This window comes from Phacochoerus africanus, chromosome 11 (assembly GCF_016906955.1).
Source record: "Phacochoerus africanus isolate WHEZ1 chromosome 11, ROS_Pafr_v1, whole genome shotgun sequence".
Classification (NCBI taxonomy): domain Eukaryota; kingdom Metazoa; phylum Chordata; class Mammalia; order Artiodactyla; family Suidae; genus Phacochoerus; species Phacochoerus africanus.
Window position 1 is genome coordinate 73,651,392 of NC_062554.1, and position 25,413 is coordinate 73,676,804.

The 25,413-nt window shown below is 37.1% G+C and overlaps 1 protein-coding gene across 5 annotated transcripts in view; it reads left to right on the forward strand.

The window, feature by feature from the left end:
- CASD1 (CAS1 domain containing 1) overlaps positions 1–11,526 on the forward strand; it is a 72,762-nt gene extending 61,236 nt beyond the window's left edge. For 4 of the 5 annotated variants that reach the window (XM_047752501.1, XM_047752502.1, XM_047752504.1 and 1 more), the window contains 5 exons: positions 1,454–1,555; positions 3,328–3,468; positions 4,516–4,593; positions 6,488–6,580; positions 10,088–11,526. In XM_047752501.1, coding sequence (XP_047608457.1) covers positions 1,454–1,555; positions 3,328–3,468; positions 4,516–4,593; positions 6,488–6,580; positions 10,088–10,354 — 681 coding nt within the window. In that variant the 3' untranslated portion in view covers positions 10,355–11,526. Of the gene's footprint in view, positions 1–1,453; positions 1,556–3,327; positions 3,469–4,515; positions 4,594–6,487; positions 6,581–7,840; positions 7,894–10,087 lie in introns of those variants that run through there. The other variant, XM_047752503.1, reaches the window with a different exon arrangement.
- Positions 11,527–25,413: the final 13,887 nt, after the last annotated feature.

The window sequence follows — 25,413 nt, forward strand, 5'->3', positions numbered from 1 at the left end:
TTTCTGAGACATAGACTTTTTTTTTTTTTGTCTTTTTGCCATTTCTTGGGCCACTCCCGCAACATATGGAGGTTCCCAGGCTAGGGGTTGAATCAGAGCTGTAGCCACCGGACTACGCCACAGCCACAGCAACATGGGATCTGAGCCGTGTCTGTGACCTACACCACGGCTCATGGCAACACCGGATCCTGAACCCACTGAGCAAGGCCAGGGATCAAACCCACAACCTCATGGTTCCTAGTCGGATTCATTAACCACAGAGCCACAACGGAAACTCCAACATAGACTTTTTTTAAAAGCATTATCTTTCTCCCTTAAGTATGATGTTAGCTTTTTTTTTTTTTTTTTTTTTTTTTTTTTTGGCTGCACCCACAGCATGCAGAAGTTCACAGGCCAGGAACTGAACTGCACCACAGCAATGATTCAGGGCACAGCAGTGACAGCTGCTGGATCCTTAACCCACTGAGCCACCAGGGAATTCCATCTGAGGCATAGATGTTGATAGAGCCTGTTCTTAGTAAGGTATTAGCGTTTTAAATTCTGTGGTTAAATGGAGAATATTGCATTTTATTAAAATAGTATAGAAGTTCTTCTGACATAAATATTTTGTATTACCTAAAATATAATACTATTTTCATATTTTGCTTTGACTTTTATTAGCCTTTTAAAAAATTGTGTTGTTACATTTTTTATGCTATGGCATGCTATCTAATAATGGCATTTTCTTAATAGAATTTGTCATCATTCCTTTGGAAAATTGAGGATTTTGTTCTCTTTTTTGAAGGACTTCATTAATGTGCAGGAATGTACCCAAGACTTCTGCCCCTTCATTCCGCATCTTCCCAGCTATCAGTAATAAGAGGGTACATTCACTAACTTGGCCAGAATAAAATTGTAAACTTTGTTTCAAAGGCTAGTAATGGTATTTCAGTATGGTTGCTTGAGTACGGTGACTAATTCAGAGGATTCTTTTAATTCACATGGTTAATTATAGATTATTAAGAACCTCTAGAGGAAGAAAAACTATTTTTCAATCTTAACCATCAACCTTTAGGTTATTGATACCATATTGGCTGAAGTATTTTGTATTTTTGTGTTTTTATCAGTAAATATTAGCTGTTTTATGTACCAAATTAAAAACCTTAAGTGGAATAATTTTCCAGTTATCACCTTGTTGAGTTTTTTTTGTATTTTGATTTTTTGGTCTCAGTAGCCTTTCGTGTGCAGTAAAAGTGAGTTAAGAAAAATGTTTTAAGTCATCTTTATTAGCTATTAGTAGAATTGGAATTCAAATGAATTTCAAATGAAATGACATTTTCAAATGAAATAAATAGAAATTTTAAATTGTGAATGACCTTTATATAATCTTTAGAAAACTATAGTCTATTGTAGAATTGCAAAGCATGTATTGACTTGTACCATCATAATTTATTTCCTGAATTCCTCTTCTCAGGGTGCATTTGAGAAGATCTTTTCTCTTTGGCCATTTTCCAAGTGTTTTGAACTGAAAGGCAATGTATATGAATGGTGGTTCAGATGGAGGTTAGACCGTTACGTATGTATTTACCTTATAATCTTTTGCCATTTGAAATTATACTTTTAAAAACTATTCGGGAAATTTTAAAATATTTTTATTTAGTTTAGGAATAAGGAAAAATCTTGATTTGATAAAAAGTACTTCAGCCCTCCCCCTATTTTTATAGTGGAGAAAGGGTGTGCATGTTTATGTATATCAGTAGGAAAATACTGTAAAAATATTATTTAAAAAGTCACCTTTATTTGAGTCATAATTTTCACTTATAGATAATCATATATATGCTTCAGCCATTTAACACAATATTTTTTGAGCCCTAATTTATGCTGTAAATGTTGGTGTTATGAGAGATATACATTAGAGAAGACATACCACCAGGCTTCCAAGCCTTATATTCTAATTTAAAACTTAAATTACTTATAATTAGGTGCTACTTATAAGTAGGTGCTAAACTCTGCAGTATAGCTTTGTAATAAAAGTGTGCAAAGGAAAGAGAGCAGTGTCATGGCTGATTCCATGAATTTAATCTTGAAGGGTCGTTAAGATTCAGTTACCCAAGAAAATATAAAACATCTATCACAGCATTTGGGAAATAATAAACACTGGCCCCACTTCACTCTTTCCCTTTATTTTCCATCTTTCACTCTTCCCTTTTTTTTCATCCAACAAATGTTTTCTTAGAGCCTATTCTGTGCCATTCCTGGTTTCCAGTACCTATGCACTTTCCAATTATTGTCAATAAATAAAATGTTTACTTTTGAAATTCTTTTTCTCCTTATTTTTCTAATCAAACATTGCACTTCTAAACCATATAGAAACAAAAACCTTTGCTAAAAGCTTGCCATAAAATAATTTTAAATTCTTAACTTTTCTCATTAGAGCGATTACCATGATAGTTCATGTCAAGTATTTATTTTAAAAACAAGCTTTTGTGCTTTCCGATTCACCATTTTTTTGTCTGTTTAGGGCTGCACCCACGGCATATGGAGGTTCCCATGCTAGGGGTCTAATTGGAGCTGTAGCCTCCAGCCTGTGCCACAGCCACAGCCACAGCAACACCTCATCTGAGCCGTGTCTGCGACCTACACCACAGCTTTTGGCAAGGCCAGATCCTTAATCCACTGAGCGAGGCCAGGGATTGAACCCGCAACCTCATGGTTCCTAGTCAGATTCGTTTCTGCTACACCATGACAGGAACTCCATGATCCACCATTTTTTTAAATTCTCATGTGCCTATACTATTTTTTTCACCTCTTTTTACATTTTTTTTTAAATTGTAAATTGAAGTGTAATTGATTTATAATGTTCTGCTAATTTCTGCTGCATAGCAAGGTAACCCAGTCATGCATACATTTAAATTCCTTTTCTTAAATCTTCCATCACTGTCTTTTTAAAAATAAGATCTTGGTAATGCTATTGTTGATTTTATTTGATTGGAAGTATCAATATAAAATGTGTTTTATCGTCATTGAGTACACTGAAATTCAGTCATGTGTCTTCAGAATAGTTTTTATCATTAGTTTTAAGTTGTCTTTATTTCTTCACTTGCTGCTGAAACTGTCTGGAGTGAACTAGCATATCCTGTGTCATTGCAAGAGGTGTTTGTCTGTTGTAGATAGTTTCTAACAATCATTGCCTTCATTTCTTGAAATTTAAGTTCTTCATAGAAACTTTGGACCTTTAGGCTTTTAACCTACATACCTTTATACATATTGTTCTCCTTTACCAAATACTTTTGCTATTTATTGAAAACTGGCTGTTTAAAACAGATTTTTTCTCCCCTTATTTTTTAGGTAGTCTTTCATGGGATGTTGTTTGCTTTCATTTATCTGGCTTTACAGAAGCGCCAAATACTTTCTGAAGGAAAGGGTGAACCTCTTTTTTCCAACAAAGTTTCAAATTTTCTCTTATTTATTTCAGTAGTTTCTTTCTTGGTAAGTTTCAAAATGTAATCTGCTAAATTTCCAAAATCCTAAATAGTATAGAAAATTAACTTTACAAGATGGGAGTATAATCATTTGTTTATTTATTTATTTTGTCTTTGTCCTTTTTAGGGCCACACCCTCGGCATATGGAGGTTCTCAGGCTAGGGGTCTAAATGGCACTGTAGCTACCGGCCTACACCACAGCCACAGCAATGCCAGATCCGAGCCACGTCTGCGACCTACACCACAGCTCACTGTAACACCAGATCCTTAACCCACTGAGTGAGCAGGGCTCAAACCCTCAACCTCATGGTTCCTAGTTGGATTTGTTTCCACTATGCCATGACAGGAACTCCCTCATCATTTATTTTTAATACATAAAAGCTTTACTTGTAAAATTGTTGTTCTAATTGAACATAAATTCTAAAAAGAATATAAACATATATATGTTAAGTATGAAGAGTAGCTGAGATCTCAGGTATTCCTGTTGTGGCTCAGTGGTAACGTACCAGAGTAGTTAGTATCCATGAGGACACAGGTTCAATCCCTGGCCTTGTTCAGTGGGGTAAGGATCCAGTGTTGCCTTGAGCTATAGTGTTGGCATAGGTCGAAGACGCAGCTCAGATCCTGCATTGCTGTGGCTGTGGCATAGGCCAGCAGCTGCAGCTCGATTAGACCCCCCCATATGCTGCAGGTGCAGCCCAAAAAAGCCAAAAAAAAAAAAAAGAATTACTGAGATCTCAGTGAAATAGGAATTTTTAAAGTCGTAATAAGTTTGGGGGGGAAATACAATGTAAGGTTTGATGGAAAGAGCCATCACTGCCTTAGGATCACTGTTTTCGGAAAAGCATAGCCTTGTGCCCGTCTCTCTCTACTTTCTTATATTTGAGCATACCAAATGAGTGATGAGCAAACCTCTTGGCAGTTTTTACTGAAGCTTTCTTAATAGCATAATGAAATATAATGTTATAAAGAAAACTATTTTGAAAATTCTGAGTGCTGCTTCTTTAAAGCATAACTATTTTTGTGAACTAATCGACATGTTTTTTGTTTTAGACCTATTCAATCTGGGCTAGCAGTTGTAAAAACAAAGCAGAATGCAATGAACTCCACCCATCTGTTTCTGTGGTACAGGTAATTATCTTTAGAGAAATTTTTCTTCTTAATTCTTGATAAAAACAGAGTCTTTAGAGACAGAGAGATTTGAGATAAAACTCTACTAAAAGTAGGTATATTACTTGAGCCCTACCTTCCTCTACTGTAGAAGAGATTTTATAATCTCTTTTAAACAGTTGTTACTAAATATTATTATTAAATGTATGGAAATGATCAGTGTACACTGCTTAATAGGCACTTAGAAAATGTTCATTCTTTTCTCCTATTTGCCTTTTCATCATTTATTTATTTATTTACTTGATCATAGTTATTAATGATCTTCTGGGTATTAAGTACCCATGCTACATGTGAGAGGTACATCTAGCCCCTCGCTCACAGAATTTATAGTCTAAAAGAGATATGGATCAATAGATATTCATTCATTCATTCAACAATTCTTAAAATTCATTTAGCAAATATTTGATATTTAATATGTGCAATATATTATTCTGGGGAATATAGTGGTGACCAAATGAGACATGATTCCTACTCTCCCAGAGCCTATATTATACCTCCTGTTAAAGAGAGTAATCTTATAATCACCACATAATCATAAACAGAAGTACATGGTGCTTCAAGGGAATATCATAAAGGGAATATGACCTAGTCGGATGGGAATGAGGGCAATCAAGGTTCAGAGATGATATCCCTGAAAAAATTAAGCTGAGAATGGAGGGATGAAGGCAGGCAGTGAGAACTTAGGCCATGTCGCAGAAAGGAGCATATTCACATTCAAGGAACTTAAAGAAGATCATTTCTGCTGGAGCTCAGAGAATCAGGGTCTAGAAAAGTGTGTGGTAGTGACTGGGAGGACAGAAACTAGGGGCAACTCTCATTAGATTTACACTTTGCAGAAATACCTCTGGTTGCAGTTAATCATAGAACATTGAGATTAGTGTGGTGATGCTCAAGTACAGGGCACTTTGGAAGCACATGGGATTTCTTCCTAACCCATCATGATATCAGAGCATGGTTCTTAGAGAAAAAGACTAAAAATATGAATAGTCCAGCAGAGAGGAGTAGGGAGGATTTCTGGAGGATCTTAAGTTTTAAGTTCTCTTCAATGTAAAAACTACTTTATTCCTCTTAGATCTAAATATGGTCAGTAGAACTAAGCATGTGACAGATTTGCCAAACAATTGTTAATGATGTTTTAAACGTGGTACTATATTCATCTAGTAGTTTCATGACTTCTACATATCATCATAGTGCTTACAGTAACACTTTGTATATCATATCTGATGTCATTTCTGTAATGACGTACAGAGGGGGCATGTTAGCACGCACTGTGTACCCACGCAGAACAATGTAAGGAGAGCTAAGGGAGAAGAGGTGACTGCACATAGAGTAATACTGAGATAAGCACTCCTGAATCTTATCACCTTTTCTCCTAGCCACTCTACTTCACATACTTATCTTTCCTTAGTTACTTTTTTCCCACACTTACTTGGCTGTCAGTGGAAGGAGACTTTTGAAGAGAGCAAAAAGGGGGTGGGGGATAGGTGGCACCCAACCAAAGCAAATACTTTATGGAAGAAGTAAAATCGTATCATGGGCTTTTATGAATTCTACTCCATAAGTGTATTTCTTTTCTACACAAGGGGCCTCAAGGTGAGTTTATATTTTTTTTCTAATATACATAAAATAAAACTGTTCAGCCATGCACTATGTAAAATCTGTACTTGTTTGCAGTATACAGACCACCTGCTGAGAAATCCAGTTTGGGTAGACAGTAGATCAAAAATAACTTGCTAATACTTTATCTATTGAAAAAAACCATTGTCTACAAGTTCAGGAACATAAAGTTATCACTTGAAAGCAAAATTCTTTTAATAAGCAGATTATTAATATTTGCTTCTGTGCTTTTCTTTAGATTTTAGCCTTCATCCTAATAAGGAATATCCCTGGATATGCTCGTTCAGTTTACAGTTCATTTTTTGCTTGGTTTGGAAGAATTTCATTAGAGGTTAGTACATTAATATTTTGGTATATATTATACAACCAAGTGTTATATGTGTGTGTTTGTGAATATGTATATAGGTGTATAAGTCTGACGTGCACTTTTTTTAAACAGAGCTATGTCATTAATGGAATTACAGAGAAGAAATTTAGAACTTTCAAAAGCAGTGTTATAGAATGTTTTTAAAGCCTTATTTAAATGACTAGACATGGATAACTTTCAAATATTCTTTATATTGTCTTAAGCTTTCAAGTACAACCAAGATGCTAAGATCAGGAGAGAAAAAAATGAAATAGGGAGTACCCGTCGTGGCGCAACAGAAACGAATCTGACTAGGAACCATGAGGTTGCAGGTTTGCTTGCTGGCCTCGCTCAGTGGGTTAAGGATCCGGCGTTGCTGTGAGCTGTGGTGTAGGTCACAAATGCAGTTCGGATCCAGCATTGCTGCAGCTGTGGCATAGGCCAGCAGCTATAGCTCCAATTCGACCCCTACCCTGGGAACTTCGTATGCTCTGGGTGCGGCCCTAAAAAGACAAAAGACAAAAAAAAATCAAGTAGATACAAATGAAATTTGTAAATAGATATAAATGAAATCAAGCTGAGAGGATTTTGATGTGTTATTCATCCATAATCAAATATTATATTACTGGAATTTAGTTATTGATACTTATCATAATAAAATTCATTATTATGATTGGAAGTTTTGGGAAAATTTTAATACTCATGACATTTTGCATACAATATTTAATATGAAATTATCTACAAATCAGTTTAAAATAGGTTTTGAAGGAGTTCCCCTCGTGGCACAGTGGTTAACGAATCCGACTAGGAACCATGAAGTTGTGGGTTCGATTCCTGGCCTTGCTCAGAGGGTTAAGGACCCCGCATTGCCTTGAGCTGTGGTGTAGGCCACAGACGCGGCTCAGATCCCAGCGTTGCTGTGGCTCTGGCGTAGGCTGGCGGCTACAGCTCCGATTCGACCCCTAGCCTGGGAACCTCCATATGCCGCGGGAGCAGCCTTAGAAAAGGCAAAAAGACCCAAAAATAAATAAATAAATAAATAAATAAATAAATAAATAAAATAGGTTTTGAAATACATTCTGAATATTCTGAGTTTTATTATTTGAAATAGAACATTTTAAAACCAAATTCATATTGTAACTATAAACGATAACATTTTAGAATATCTATTAAGTTGTCTCTAAAATATCTCTGAGTCCTAGAATGAAGGTCCAATTTTTTTTTTTTTTTTGTCTCATTTAATAGATTCTGGAGTTCCATTGTGGTCTAGCGAGTTAAGAACCCGACTAGTATCCAGAGAATGTGGGTTCGACCCCCTGCCTCCTCAGTGGGTTAAAGGATCTGGCGTTGCCACAACCTGCAGCGTAAGTTGCGGATGCGGCTCAGATTGTTGCCATGGCTGTGGTGGTGTAGGCTGGTGGCTGCAGCTCCACTTCCACCCTAGCCTGGTTAGGCAGCTATGCTTACCGCTATACCACCAACACTCAAAAACTCTAGCTTGGGAACCTCTATATGCCATGGGTGTGGCCCTAAAAAGACAGAAAAAAAAAAATCTAAATTCTGTAGAATTTCTCATATATGTATGTGTCTTTTTAGGGTTTTAGGGCCGCACCTGGGGCATATGGAAGTTGCCAGGCTAGGAGTGGAACTGGAGCTGTAGCTGCTGGCCTACACCACAGCCACAACAACACCAGATCTAAGCCGCATCTGTGACCTGTGCTGCAGCTTGTGGCAATGCCGGCTCCTTTAACCCACTGATGAGGCCAAGGACTGAACCTTCATCCTCCTAGATTCTGATTGGGTTCTTAATCCACTGGGCTACAACGAGAACTCCATAGAATTTAGAATTCTTGATCATGAATGAGTTAGTCACTCAGTAGACAAAATAATGTTTATTTTGCAGGCCTCTTAATATTTGGAACATGGGAGGTTTTATTATCTCTAATCAAATGAATTTATAATTTGGTATTTCTATTAAATATATAAAAATTTCATATACTTCATAGCATTTCATATACTTCGTAGCATTTTCTTACCTTCAATACTTTGAAGTGATATGATAGAAGAACCACATTTGTAATCACAATCAAAAGTAGAAGTGTTGTCTTCTAATATATATACTTACATAGAAGTTGAGGAGAGGGGGCGGCTCTGCACCTGACGGGGAGGCTGGGGGGGCGTGGGGTGTCCAGCCCCAGGGCCTCTGCACCTCTGAGGAAGTCCAGGGGTCAGTGGCTCTCCCCCAGCAGGAGGCAGTACTGCCACCCCTGGCCTAGTAACCTCAGAGCAGGACAGGATGAAACCAGAGATGGGGCAGAGCAGCTGGGGTGGGACGCACAGCACTGTGGTCCCCTCCCTGGAGGCACCAGGCAGGGGCCAGGTTGAATCATGGCTGACGACCCTGCACCTTCCATATTCTAGGAATATGAGACCATTCTAGGGGCCAGGTTGAATCATGGCTGACGACCCTGCACCTTCCATATTCTAGGAATATGAGACCATTCTAGGGGCCCTGGGGACACTTGGGCTGGGCCAGGAGGTGGAAGGCCCCCTTGGTGGCCCTCGGTGTCTTACGCCCTGTCTCCGCCCTGTTTGTCATCATTGGGAAGATGAACACCGTGGGTGCTGTGGTTGCTGCTGAAGATTTTCTTTGCTTAAAGCCAGTCTTGGAAATGAAGGGTCAGGCTTTCCTCCACCTGCCCGGGTAGAGGGGACTGAAAAAAAAAAAAGTTGGAATACACTTTAGAAACATTCAAATGCAGTTCAAGACATTTGTCTGGCCATACAGAACAAATATGATGACATCTTAAAAATAAACACCATGCGGAGTTCCCATCCTGGCTCAGTGGTTAACGAATCTGACTAGTATCCATGAGGTTGCGGGTTCTGTCCCTGGCCTTGCTTACTGGGTTAAGGATCCGGCATTGCCGTGAGCTGTGGTGTAGGTTGCAGACGCAGCTTGGATCCCACGTTGCTGTGGCTGTGGCGTAGGCTAGTGGCTACAGCTCCGATTAGACCCCTAGCATGGGAACTTCCATATGCCAAGGGATCAGCCCTAGAAATGGCAAAAAGACAAAAATAACTAAATAAATATCATGCCACTTCCCTCTCATATATACATACATATATTCACAAATATGTGCATATGCAGTACACATGTGTGTATATATACACATAGTAATTCTTTATTTGGAGTCTGAATACAAGAGTCCATATATATTGTTAGGTGTCTTCTATATCATGCAAAGAAAATTTTCAGGTTAGAAGGTTCTTGTGCTTCATTTCTTGGGGTCTTTGAAGCAGTGCTTCAGCAAGTAGGAGTTCTGGAGAGTAGAGAGCAATAGACTTTTCAGAGCCAAGAATGAAGCATAATTAAATAGTTTGGAAAAGCCTTCTAACATAATTATGCTATCAAATGTTTAAATTAGGAAAATATGTAATATATTCATGAGCCATTTAAACATGTCTAACTTAAAATATTTTTCCTTCCAGCTATTTATTTGCCAATATCACATATGGCTGGCAGCAGACACAAGGGGTATCTTGGTACTCATACCTGGAAACCCTATGCTCAACATCATTGTCAGCACTTTCATATTTGTTTGTGTGGCACACGAAATTTCACAGATCACTAATGATCTTGCACAGATTATTATTCCTAAGGATAATTCATCTCTCTTGAAAAGGTTGGCATGTATAGCTGCATTTTTTTGTGGACTCCTCATCTTATCATCCATTCAAGATAAATCAAGACATTAGGTTCCTAAAATCCTAAAAAATTGAAACCAAGTTAATTTTGTGTCTACCTAGAGGAGAACAGCATCTATCTGGAGATATAAATGTATAAGTAAGTAAAGACTTGTGTGGCAAGAGGACAGGTCAGTGATATCTGTTGAACATGTGTGGTTGTATATATTGAAAATGTACATAACCAATATGAAATACTGAAAAAAACTGATGAGGCAGAGTGCATTGTATAGGCTTGCATGTGAAAGTCTTTTCTACTGGATCTATATTTCCATTTATAAATGATTTTAAGTTAACATGAAGGCAGGGAAATAATTACCTTTCCAGTAAAAAATATAATTAGCTTAGTGACACCATTGAGTATTTTAATATTTACTAAATTTGTGGTAGTATGATTGTCTACACCTGTATCATTGTGGAACTTCCTACTTCCTTGAAAACTTTCTCACTCAAGAATTGACTGCAGTATTGTTTTCTTATGTGTGCAATGATGTGGAATGCCAGACAGGTATGTCTTAATGTGCTCATATTCTGGTGTTATATGTTTCTTGACATGATTTTTCTTCCTAACTGTGGGTTTCAGGTATACAAGCCTAAATATTTATATACTTTGTCAGAGTTGTTCTAGGCTTTATGACAGGGTTTTGTCATTGTTGATGCTGTTGTTGCTTCTTTTTATAAAAAGGCCAAATTTTCTTTCCAATCCAAACATTTAACCTGTTTTCCTTTCCTTAAGCTATACCATTGTAATACCAGTTACCCTGTGGATCCATTGAGTATGCTTTCCCCTTTCTAATTAATTTTTGTATATTATTTCCAATGTTTGGAAGCTCTTTATAACCATTTTGGTATTCCAGTTACTCCCTATTTTAAAAAATATATATATTTATCAATCTAAACTTGTGCTGTGTAGTAAAGATTCAAGTTATGTTTGAGATATATAAACGTGTAGAATTTTAAGTAAACCAATGACCTTGGGCAATATGTATTTTTGGTTTGGTTTTGTTATAAGCTGTTAGAGGTATAAATTTATTTATCTGTTGTACAGATTTGAGTATGAGTTTTAATGTTTGAAAGATTGCACTTGTTTGCTCTTACTATGTGTGGGATAAGATAATTTTTGTTCATTGTATATGAAAATATGGAATAATTTAAACAGTAAATAAACATTCTGTGGATGCTTATTTTTGTATTGTAAAGTATCAAACTCTGTGGGGTTTTTTTTTAAGCTGGATCCAATAATGATTGGTTCAAATGTCCAATTTATTTTTTCAGCCTCTTAGTAAATCACTAAGAGGCAAGTCATTGTGATAATTATTCCTTATTTAACTGTCAGTGCTTTAGAGAATAATCTGCCTTTTCTACCCAGGAGTTAAAATACTATGTTTTATTAGTAATGTTACTTGAAGATTTTAAAATTTTTAATTATTTTTCTTTAGCACTGGATTTATGTGCTAGTGATATCGTCCCATTAATTGAAGAATATTTCTCAGACAGAAATGTGTGTTCTTTCTTTTTCCTCTCTTCTGCCCTTACTTAATCTTTTGACATTTCCCAGATAGACAATTGTAATGATTCATTGCTCTGCCTCCTAGACTGCGAGCTTATAAGTAGAGAATAGTATAGTTATAAATCAAAAACTTCCAAGTACTGTGATCACATTATTCTTGCTGGTGTGGCTTGCCAATGAGTAGAGTGCATTTTAATTTAGCTTATAAGTTTTATCACCTGAGAAAGATTCTTCCCAATGAAACAGTTGAAAAAGAAGGATAACCAACATTTGTTTTTTTTTTTAAAGAAGCACTTATATTCACTTGGATATCACTATTAAAAAAACCTAAGTTTTCTTTTGCATTTGAACTTAAGCCTAAAACTTAAGTGGTAACCCCTGTTTCTTCATTACATGCTTTCATTTACTATGTCTGACTTTTATATATGTATAATTAAAAGATGCATTTGTAGTTAAAATGCATTTGTAATTTAGAAAATCAGATATTAAATAGAATGTATTTTAAATGAGTCTTTATGGATAAGAGGTTATTATGCTAAAAGCTGCCACAATGATAGCATCTTATGTATGGTATATTTTATTTTTTTCTGCATTGACTTATTAAATAATAACTGCATTACTCAATTATACCATTCTTCAGATAAAATGGACACAGGTTCTCTAAAACTCATATTTTTCAATGAGATTTATATTATAGAAAATTTATCATCTGGCCCCAAAAAGTACTTGCTTTACTCACATCTAGCTCCATCCTTCCCTAGCTCTCTTGTCAAACCCTCCCATTTTAACGGGTAACTAACATAGCATTAAAAATTCACGATCTCACCTAAAACCATTTATTGTACCTGTGAACTGCATCCTGTTATTTGCTTTAGGTGCTGGTATAAAATAACATTTATATCCCGCCATTCATACATTGACCAGTTAAAATTTTATTTTTTTTAGTTTTTAATTTTATGGCCACACCCATGGCATATAGAAGTTCCCAGGCCAGGGATTGAGTCTGAGCCATAGCTGTGGCACTGCCAGATCCTTTAACCCTCTGCACTGGGCTGGCCAGGGATTGAACACTTGCCTCCACTAAACATTCATCTCTGCAGAGACTCAAGCCACTGCAGTCAGATCCTTAACCCACTGTGCCGTGGCAGGAACTCTGACCAGTTAAACTTTTAAAGGTAGGTGAATGTTTATACACATGCTTTATTATTTAAAATGTTGGTTAGCGTAGGAAAACTTTAAGCTTGGTAAAATTCACTTTTTTTCATTTTTTAAACTTTTATTGCAGTTGATTTACAAGGTTGTGGTAATTTCTGCTTTACAACAAAGTGAAAGTAAGTCTGTTTCCCTTCTGCAAATAAGTTCATTTGTATCTTTTTTTTTAGATTCCACATATAAAGTGATATCATATGATGTTTGTCTTTCACTGTCTAACTTCACTTGATAATTTCTAGGTCTAGCCATGTTGCTGCAAGTGGCATTAATTCATGGTTTTTATGGCTAATATTCCAGTGGTTATGTGTACCACATCTTCTTTATCCATTCCTCTGTTAATGGATATTTAGGTGGCTTCCATATCTTGACTGTTGTAAATAGTGCTGCAGTGAGCATTGGGGTGTGTGTATGTTTTTGAATTATGGTTTTCTCCAGATGGATGCCCAGGAGTGGGATTTCTGCCTCATATGTTTGTTCTATTTTCAGTTTTTTTAAGGAACCGCCATACTGTTTTCCATCGTGGTTGCACCAGCTTACATTCGCACCAACAGTATAAGAGGGTTCCCTTTTCTCCACTCGCTCTTCAGCATTTACTGCTTGCAGACTTTTTTTTTTCTTTTTTTTTGTCTTTTTGCGTTTTCTAGGGCTGATCTCGCGGCATATGGGGATTCCCAGGCGAGGGGTCTAATCAGAGCCGTAGCCACCAGCCTACACCAGAGCCACGGCAATGCGGGATTCGAGCTGCGTCTGCAACCTACACCGCAGCTCACAGCAACACCAGATCCTCCACCCACTGGGCAAGGCCAGGGATCGAACCCACAACCTCATGGTTCCTAGTCGGATTTGTTAACCACTGCGCCATGACGGGAACTCTGCTTGTAGACTTTTTGATGATGGCTATTCTGTCTGACTGGTGTGAAGTGAAATCTCATTGTAGTTTTGATTTGCATTTCTCTGATAATTAGTGATATTAAGCATCTTTTTGACCATCTGTTTGTTTTTTGGAGAAATGTTTAGAACTTCTGACCATTTTTTAATTGGATTGGCTTTTTTTTGGTATAGTTAGGAGATTAATCCCTTGTTGGTTGCTTCATTTGAAAATATCCCATTCTGTAGGTTGTCTTTTTTTTTTTTTTTTGGTCTATGGTTTCCTTCGCTATGCAAAAATTTTAAGTTTAATTAGGTCCCATTTGTTTATTTTTGTTTTACTTACTCTAGGAGGTGGATCTGAGAAGATATTGCTGCAGTTTATGTCAGAGAGTATTCAGCCTGTTTTCCTCTAATAAGAGTTTTATAGTATCCATTTTGAGTTTATTTTTGTGTGTGGTGCTAGAGAGTATTATAATTTCATTCTAGTTTTCCCAGCACCACTTATTGAAGAGACTGACTTTTCTCCAGGGTATATTCTTACCTCTTTTGTCATGGATTAGTTGACCATAGGTGTGTGGATTTATTTCTGAGATTTCTATCCTGTTCCATTGATCTATATGTCTGTTTCTATGCCAGTTCCATGCTGTTTTGATGACTGTAGCTTTGTAGTATAGTCTGAAGTCAAGGAGCCTGATTCTCGCAGCTTTATTTTTCTCTCTCGGGATTGCTGTGGCTGTTCAGGATCTTTTGTGTTTCCATACAAATTAAAAATTTTTTTTGTTCTAATTCTATGAAAAATGCCATTGGTGATTTGATAGGGATTGCATTGAATCTGTAGGTTGCATTGGGTAGTATACATATTTTGACAATAATTGATTCTTCCAGTCCAAGAGCATGGTATATATTTCCACCTATTTGTGTCATCTTTTTTTTTTTTTTTGGCTTTTTGCTTCTATGACATATGGAAGTTCCCAGGCTAGGGTTCAGATCAGAGCTACAGGTGGGTCCTACTCTACAACCATGGCAACACCTGATCCAAACCACATCTGTGATCTATATGCCACAACTTTCGGTAATGCCAGATCCTTAACCCACTGACCCAGTCCAGGGATGGCTGACTTCACTTAGCATGATAATTTCTAGGTCCATCCATGTTGCTAAAAATGCTGGTATTTCATTCTTTTTAATGGCTGAGTAATATTCCATTGTGTATATGTACCACATCTTCTTGATCCACTCCTCTGTTGATGGACATTTAGGTTGTTTCCATGTCTTGGCTTTGCATAGAGGGCTGCAATGAACATTGGAGTGCATGTGTCTTTGCAAGTCGTGGTTTTCTCTGGATAGATGCCCAGGAGTGGGATTGCTAGATCAAATGGTAGTTCTCTTTTTAGTTTTCTGAAGAATCTCCATGCTGTTTTCCACAGTGTTGCACCAATTTACAATCCCACCAACAGTGTATTAGGGTTCCCTTTTCTCCACACCCTCCCCAGCACTTATTGTTTGTAGACTTTTTGATGTTGGCCATTCTGGCTGGTGTAAGGTGGTACCTCATAGTGGTTTTGGTTTGCATTTCTCTAGTAATGAGTGATGTTGAACATCTTTTCATGTGTTTTTTGGCCACCTGTATGTCTTCTTTGGAGAACTGTCTGTTTAGATCTTCTGCCCATTTTTTGATGGGTTTGTTTGTTTGGTATGGAGCTGCAGAAGGTGTTTATAAATTAAACCCATGCACCTACAGCCAACTAATCTATGCAAAGGAGGCAAGAATATACAATGGAGAAAGGACAGCTTTTTCAGTAAGTGGTGCTGGGAAAACTGGACAGCCACATGGAAAAGACCTAACACCATACACAAGAATAAACTCAAAGTGGGTTAAAGATCTAGATATAAAACCAGACACTATAGAACTCTTAGAGGAAAACATAGGCCAAACACTCTCTGACATAAACAACAGCAATGCTTCTCAGATCCACCTCTTAGAGTATTGACAATAAAAACAAAAATAAACAAATGGGACCTAATCAAACTTAAAAGTTTCTGCACAGCAAAGGAAACCCTAAGCAAAACAAAAAGACAACCCACAGAATGGGAGAAAATCTTTGCAAGTGAATCAACTGACAAGGGATTACTCTCCAAAATTTATAAACATTTTCTGCAGATCTCTTTTTTTCTAAGGGCTTATCAATTTTGTTCATCTTTTCAAAGAAGCAGCTTTTAGTTTCATTAATCTTTGCTGTTGGTTTCTTCCTAACAACAGATATATTTCATTTCTATCTGCTCTGATCTTTATGCTTTCTTTCCTTCTACTCACTTTGGGTTTTGTTTGTTCTTGTTGCTTTAGGTGTAAGGTTAGGTTGTTTATTTGAGATTTTTGTTTCCTCAGGTATTTGTATTGCTATTAATAACTTCCCTTGAGAACTGCTTTTGCTGCATCCCATAGGTTTTGGATCATTGCATCTTCATTTGTCATAGGTATTTTTTATTTCCTCTTTGATTTTTTTCAATGATCATTGGTTGTTTAATAGCATATTGTTTAGTCTCCACTTGTGTTTTTTGCTGTTGTCTCCTTGTTGTTGATTTCTTATAGCATTGTGGTTGGAAAAGATGTTTGATATGATTTCAATTTTCTTCAATTTAGCAAGGCTTGATTTGTGTCCCAGAATGTGATCTGTCCTAGAGAATGTGTGCTTTAGAAGAATGTGTATTCCACTGCCTTGGGATGGAATATTCTGTTAATAAGTATTAAATGATGCATAGACTAGAGGGATTTAAGGCCTTTGTTTTCTTGTTGATTTTCTGTCTGGATGATCTGTTAATGAAGGTCCCTACTATTGTGTTATTGCCAATTTTCTCCTTTTAAGGTTGTTAGCAGTTGCCTTGTGTATTTAGGAGCTCCTATGTTGGGTGCATATATATTTACAATATTATATCTTCTTCTTGATCATTATGTAATGTTCTCTCTCTCTTATAACATTCTTTAAAATCTATTTTGTGTGATATGAGTATTGCTACTCCAGCTTTGTTTTGATTTGTTTTTATGGAATATCTTCTTTCATTCTCTCACTTTGTATGTATCCCTAGAACTGAAGTGAGTCTCTTTTGTAGATAGATGGGTCTTGTTTTTGTACCCATTCAGCCAGTCTATGTCTTTTGTTTGGAGACATTCAGTTCATGTACATGAAAGGTAGTTAATATATATGTTCTTATTGCCAGTTTTATTAATTGTGTTGGATTTGGGAGGGAGAGGGTTTGTTTTTGTTTTTGTGTCTTTTTTCTTCCCTTCTCTTGTGATTTGATAACTGTGTTTAGTGTTGTGTTTGGATTGCTTTTTCAAATTTGTGTATGTATCTATTGTAGATTTTTTAGTTTGTGAAGTCTATGTATATACGAGATTAAGTTGCTGGTTTCCTAATTGCAAATGCATCTCCAGTATCCTGCTTTTGTACCCTCCTCTTCTCACAATTACAGGTTTCTATATCATATTTGTGTGTGGATGATTTCCTGCCTTTACTATTCGTTCACCTTTACCAGTGTGCTTTTTCATTTGTAATGTTCTTGTTTCTAGTTGTGGCCTTCTCTTTTCCACCTAGAGAAGTTCCTTTAGTATTGGTTGTAAAGCTAGTTTAGTGGTACTGAATTCTCTTAGCTTTTGCTTGTTTGTAAAGCTTTTCATTTCTCCTTCTAACATGAATGAGGGCCTTGCTGGGTAGAGTATTCCTGGTTGAAGGTTTTTTTCCTTTCATTAATCCTGCCACTCCCTTTTGGCCTGCAGAGTTTCTGCTGAAAAATCAGCTGATAACCTTATTGTCATTCCCTTATATGCTCCTCTTCCATAGCTGCTGTCAGTATTTTCTCTTTGTTCTTAATTTTGGTCAATATGATTACTATGTGTCTTGGGCTGTTCCTCCTTGGATTTATTCTATATGGTATCTGTTTTGCTTCCTGGATTTGAGTGTGTGATTCCTTTCTCATGTTAGTGAAGTTTTCTGCTATTATCTCTTCCAATATTTTCTCTGGCCCTTTCTTTCTCTCCTCTTTCTGGCAGCCCTATAATGCAAATGTTGGTGTGTTTAAAGTTGTTCTAGAGTTCTCTTAGACTGTCCTCATTTCTTTTCATTCTTTATACTGTTCCATGTCAGTGATTTCCACCAGTCTGTCTTCTGCCTCACGTATTCATTATTCTGCCTCCTACATTGATATTGTTTTCATCTAGTTAATTTTTATTTCAGTTATTGTATTTTGCATCTCTGCTTCTTTAATCTTTAAATCTCCATTTTCTTTGTTCAACATTTCTTGTAATCTATCAATCTTTGCCTCCAGTTTTTTTCTGAGATTTTGGATCATCTCTATTATCAAAGTCTTATTCATGGAGATTGTTAATCTCCAGTTCACAAAGCTGTTTTTCTGGGGTTTTCTCTTATTCATTCATCTGGCTACTATTTCTCTGCCTTTTCATTTTGCATGGCCTCCTTTGTACAGGCTTGAGGGTTGTAGCCTTTCTTCTGGTGTCTGCCCCCTTATAGAAGAAGTTGATACAGGGGCTTGTGGTAGGCTTGCCCATGGGACGAACTGATGGCTACTCACTGGACAAGCTGAGCCTTGTTCCTCTGATGAGTAGGGCTTTGACTTTAGGTGTGATAAGAGGTGGCTCTGTGCCTAGAAGGACTTTAGGCAGCCTTTTGCTCATGCATGGGGCTGTGTTCCCACGTTTGTTGTTTGGCCTGGAGCTTCTCAGCCCTAATGGGTGGGGCCAAATTTTTCCAAAATGGCAGCCTCCAAGGGAGCTCATGCCAGTGATTATTCCTGGGACCTCTGCCTCCAATGTCTGGTCCCCACAGTGAGCTGCAGGTTTTTATGGATTTTTATGGTCCTTGGAACCCAGTGCACATGAAGCTATGTGTGCCCTCCAAGATTGGAGTGACTGTTTCCCCCATTCCTGTGGCACTCATGCACACAAGCCCCACTGACCTTTAGCACCAAATGCTCCAGAGGCTTCTTTCTCCTCCCAATGCCAAACCCTGAGGCTGGGAAGCCTGACATGGGGTTCAGAAATCTCATTCACATGCAAAAGCCTCTGTGATAGAGTATTTTCCAGGGTGTGGGTTGCCTACCTGGAAGGTATGGGATTGCTTATACCATGCAAGTGCCCCTCCCACCATCTTGGTGTGGCTTCTTCTTTGGCTTTTGGTGTAGGATTTTTTTTTTTTTTTTTGGTAGTTTCCAGGCTATTTTCTTTCTTTCTTTCTTTCTTTCTTTCTTTTTTTCTTTTTTTCTTTTTTTTTTTTTTTTGTCTTTTTGCCATTTCTTGGGCCACCCCCACAGCATGTGGAGATTCCCAGGCTAGGGGTCAAATCAGAACTGTAGACGCTGGCCTACTCCAAAGCCATAGCAAAGCAGGATCCAAGCCGCGTCTGCAACCTATACCACAGCTCATGGCAATGCCGGATCCTTAACCCACTGAGCAAGGCCAGGGATCGAACCTGCAACCTCATGGTTCCTAGTCAGCTTTGTTAACCACTGAGCCACAACAGGAACTCCCCTCCATGCTATTTTCTTGATGGTTGTTCAGCAGTTGTAATCTTGGTGTTTTCATGAGAGAAGGTGAGCTTAAGTAATTGTACTCTACCATCTTATCCCAATCTCTGGTTTCTATTGGTGAGATTAATGATAAGCATATCTGTGTTTGACAATATATTTTACAATCTAGTAAAAGATAATATATAAGCCATTAAGGGCAAATAAATACCAAAAGATCTAGAGCAAAACCTTCATAAAATAAACTCAATAAGACAATTTTTCAAAGAATATGCAGTTTCAGGAGTTCTCATCATGGCGCAGTGGAAATCAATCTGACTAGGAACCATGAGGATGCAGGTTTGATCCCTGGCCTTGCTCAGTGGGTTAAGGATATGGCCTTGCCGTGAGCTGTGGTGTAGGTTGGCAGCTGTAGCTCCGATTTGATCCCTAGCCTGGGAACCTCCATATGCCGTGGTTTCAGCCCTAAAAAGACAAAAAAACAAACAAAGAATATGCAATTTCAGGAGAATGCCTCTCCTCCTTTAGATTAATAAAAGGAGGAAGGACAATGGAGCAAACTTTAGGACAGCCAAGTTGGAATTTCTGTTGAACTGTATTAAATTGCTAATACACTGTCACTTTTGACCTGCAATAATGGCATTTTCAGAGGGCTCAACCCAACAGCATCCCTGAAGAAAAAATACTAGATAGTTACCTGTAGAATTAATCTTAAGTATCTCAAAAATTCTAAATATTAAGATATTCATATTTGAAATGCACCCTTTAATCCATTTTTGTCTTTTAATGAAATCCCTTTTAGTGTCTTGTGTGATATGAATTAGAATTATAAAACTTCTTTTAAAAGATGGCATCTTTTTTATACCACTTTATTGATCCATTTTCCAAAAGAGTTGAATATGAGTTATAAAATATCTACTAGGTTAAGAAATAAGATTCTAATTATTTATAAAATACTTTTAAAAATAGTATTCCAGGAGTTCACATTGTGCCTCAGCAATAACAAACCTAACTAGTATCCATAAGGATGCAGTTTCCATCTCTAGCCTCACTCAGTGAGTTAAGCATCCAGCATTGCCACAAGCTACTGCATAGGTCACAGAAATGGCTTGGATCTGGCATTGCTGTGACTGTGGCATAGGCCAGCAGCTGCAGCTCCAATTGGATCCCTAGCCTGGGAACTTCCATATGCCATGGGTGCATAAAACGACAAAGTGGAAAAAAAATACCGTTGCAAAGCATAAACCGCAATAGGTCAATATTTTTAAAGGATTTGTTGTTGCCTAGAAATGTTTATCATGTGTAGGGCAAAATCTTCATCCTTAAAAGTATCAAAAATCATTAAAATAAATCACAAAACTATTAACAAGACTTTATTTTTTAATTCTAGAGCTATCACAGATGGATTAACTTTTAGTCTCCACTACCAGATTAAACCAGAGTTCAGCTGATAGTAAAAGCTTTCCATTTTTATCACTCAATTCTTTTTTTTTTTTTTTTTGCTTGTTTACTTAAGGCCGTGCCCATGGCACATGGAAGTTCACTGGCTAGGGGGCAAATCAGAGCTACAGCTGCCAGCCTGTACCACAGCAATGCCAAATCCAAGCCACATCTGCCACCTACCCCACAGCTCACAGCAATGCCAGACCCTTAACCCACTGAGCAAGGCCAGGGATCAAACACACATGCTCACGGATCCTAGTGAGGCTCACTAACCACTGAACCACGAAGTAAACACCCACCCAATTCTTTTTAATATGAATTCCAGCCAGACCAATATTTGGTTCCCCAAATATACTATTCTTTTCCTTTATTTCCTCCTTTTTTGTCTATCTAAATTCTGCTTTTTTTATAGTAGATCTTAAATTCTACCTTCTCTGTGAAACACAGTATCTTCTTTTAAAGTAACATTAATTACCTGGTTCCACTATTTTGGCATTTCTTCCATTCCTTTAGTAGGACTGCACCTGTAGGGAAGGATGTACACAAAGTAGACATAGAGAGGCTTAACCATCAGCTAAGAGGTTCTGAATTTATTTCTCCCATTTTAAAAACAAAATTCCTCTTTTTCTCTAGCATTCCCAAAGCTACTGCTTTAGTTATCTTCTCCAAACCTGAATTGCTCTTGTCAGATCAGTGAGCGCCTTCATATTGCTAAACCTAATGATCAATCCTTAGTTTTCACCCTACTTGACATAGGAGCAGTATTTGACACAGTTGATTTACTGCCTCCCTTTTCAACCACTTCCTCCACTATGCTTCCAGGATGTTACCCTCTCCTGTCTTATCCCTACACCTCAGTAGCCATTCTTTCAGTCCTGGGTCCTGGGTTCTCTTCGGACCTTCTGTTTCTAAATTGCAATTCCCCAACACTCAGTTCAGACCTTTAAGTGTACACTCACTTATTAAGTGATACCACCTTGTCATATGGCTTTAAACATATTTTGGTGTCTACCAAGTTTGTCTAACATCTCCATTTGGATATCTAAAAAACATCTCGAACTTGAGTCAAATCAAATTTAGCTTTCCTACTAGTGGCCAACACCCATAGTCTTTCTCTTCTCAGTAAATCTCCACTATATCCTTCAGGTGCTCAAATTAAAATTTTTGACCTCTTTTTTTTTTTTTTCCTGAAAAACCCTAATAGTCATTTTATTCTGATACTACTTGTACAGAATATATAACAACATTGCCCAGGTACCTCAGTGCCATATTTGATATGGTTTTAACAGATGCCATGTGCCCCTTTGGGGGAGAGTGGTGACTGAATCTGTGTTCCTGCTGTGTGTTATTTGCACATCATTCCACAGGGATTGGACTTTAAGGGACCAAAGAATATCCAAACTCGGTCTCATATATTCTGAGTTTGTTAACAATGTGCTGACTACATTTTTCTTATATTTTAGTAAATTTTTGCAGCTTCATCTTCAAAGTATATCCATAATTCAATAATTCAACCTCTTGTCACCACCTCCAGTGTGATCACCCTGTCCCAGAAGTCCACCAGCTCTTTCCTAGATTATGGTACTAGTCAGCCTCATTCTTCTCTGTGGTTCTGACATTTTTACACTTTTTTACTTACTTTTTAAAAAAAGTTTCCATTTTCCCCCATTAGAATGTAATTTTTCTGAGGACAGAGAATTTTCTGTTTTATTTGTGGTATCCATAGCTCCTAGAATAATACCTCCCAATTATTTGCTGCATGAACTCATTAATAAATGCCACAGAAACAATGTTAAGTATTAATCCCATTCGAGGTACGTGGGCAGCCCTGCAAATGATGAAAATCATTTTGCCTACTGCTTTCTCAGTATTTACGAGACGAAACTAAAGACATACTTTCTTGGCTTTTAAAATATTATTTGAAATATTTAACACAGTAGTGCAACCAGATAAATTGTGACTCTGCAGCAGTGTAAAGGTCTTTCTGTCAACTACTTGTAGACTTGAGCACTAACCATACCAGGTAGACCATAAGCCTTTTTACTTGCTCTGATTCCTACCTTGTCTTATTTTCTTCCTTCAAAATGCTGGGAGCAAATGTCAACTGTAATTTGTCATTGTACTTATACTATTTCTTATAGAAGTATTTCTTTGGAATCCTGTCTATCAAAAGAGGAAAAAAATAAATCAAGAAAGTCATGCGTTTTAAAAAGAGACATTGTGGGAGTTCCTGTCGTGGCTCAATGGTTAACAAATCTGACTAGGAACCATGAGGTTATGGGTTCAATCCCTGGCCATGCTCAGTGGATTAAGGATCCAGCGTTGCCACGAGCTGTGGTGTAGGTTGCAGACATGGCTTGGATCCCGAGTTGCTGTGGCTCTGGTGTAGGCTGGCAGCTACAGCTTCGATTATACCCTTAGCCTGGGAACCTCCATATGCCATGGGTGCGGCCCTAGATAAAAGGCAAAAAGACACACACACAAAAAAAAAATTCAAAAAAAGAGACATTGTGCTTTTTGGGGAATTCAAAAATACCCTTCTGTATTCAGATAAAATGTGACTGTCATAAAATACTACTTTAAAAAATTTATGACATAGGAACTCTGTTTCACACAGTTGCTAGTACATAGAAATGTATACGTAAGTGCCAGTATAAGTAAAAATCAGACCAATGAGTTAAATGAAAGCCTGAAATTTCAACAGGACTTGAATGTTAAAGGAGATAATGCTGTGAAATTCAGATTATATATTAAAGTGAAAAAATGCATCAGAGCATTTAACAGATGGCAGTTTTTAAAAGCATATTCATTGAATGTAGCAGAAATTACATGCCAGTAAGCAGAAATACATGCCAAAAAGAACTAAGCTTTTGAAAATAGAAGGCGAACTAGGAAAGTGATTTTCTCCCTCAGTATATCAAGATATGGCTGAGAACTCAGAGGAAGTTTATGAGAAGTGTAATGTGTGACATTTTCTATTGCACTTAAGAGCCCAGATATCAGCAAACCACCTAGTTGTGTTTACTTTCATTGACAATTCTAATGTAACCAAATGACTCAGAAGCATACCTATGTCATGTTCATTATAAGAAAGTGATTTACTGGTTGATTTGGATTGAAACAATATTAAAGTTTGATAAAGGCTAATGTTATATGATAACAAAGTTCTATTATGATGATCCATGGACTTACAAAATAAGACTGTTATTAGTGATGTTTTGCAAGGACATGGAACTTAAGTCCGCTCATGTCATTCCCTGGGAATGACTTTGTATTCTTTTTAAAAAATATAATATTTTCTGGATATAGTCATTGATAAGAAACTGGAAGTATTTTGTCGCTTATCATATAGATAGGTCAGTGTTTTTGTTTGATAAGCTGGATGTACCATATGGGAGCCTGCTATGTAATAAGAGGCTAGATTGCATTGATTCAGCAATCTTTAGAACGGTTTTAAGAGATTACATTTTTTACATCATTCAAGAGAAAATGACCCCATTTGCTTAATTTCAGAGACTGAAATAAAGATGACCAATTTTGAATGGCAGTTCAAACTGTCTTAACCATTCTGAATATTTCTCTGCAAAGATATACAAAAATAATTGAATATGTGACTCGATTTGTTCATTTTCAGGATAATTGTAATTGGGGAAATTTATTTGGCAATGTTTATTCTGATTTATTATGCTCAAAATGTTTTCCAGAGAGGAAACTGCTGGCAAATACATTCCCAGAATTATAGGATTGAAGATGAAATTCTTGAAAACTCTCTGGTTTTGAATGTAATAGCACTATTTGTTTTACCTTTTCATATTAATAGTGGTAGTGAAAATATGGATATAGGAGGAAAAAGTGGAATTACATAGGTGCCATTCAATATGGTACCAGAATCTAAATATGACAAAATTGGAATACCTGAATTCTATGTAGCATTAGTAATATTCTTTGAAGTATAAACACTTTCTCCAAAGAAGATATACATATGGCCAAAAAGCACATGAAAATATGCTCAACATTGCCAGTTAGAGAAAAGTAAATCAAAACTACAGTGAGGTATTATCACCTCACACCAGTCAGAATAGCCATCATCACTAAGTTTACAAACAATAAATGCTGAAGAGGGTGGGAGAAAGGGAACCCTCCTACACTGTTGGAGGGAATGTAAATTGGTACAACCACCACGGAAAACAGTCTGGAACTTCCTCAAAAAATTACAAATAGCTATGATCCATCAATACCATATGATCCTGCAGTCCCGTTCCTGGGCATTTATCTGGATGAAACCATAATTCAAAAAGATAAATGCACCCCAGTATTTACAGCAGCACTATTTACCATAACCAAGATATGGAAGCAACTTAAATATCCATCAACAGAGGAATGGATAACGATGTACATAGATACAATGGAATATTACTCGGCCATAAAAAAGCATGGAATAATGCCACTTGTGCAATATAGATGGACCTAGAAATTACCATACTAAATGAAGTAAGAG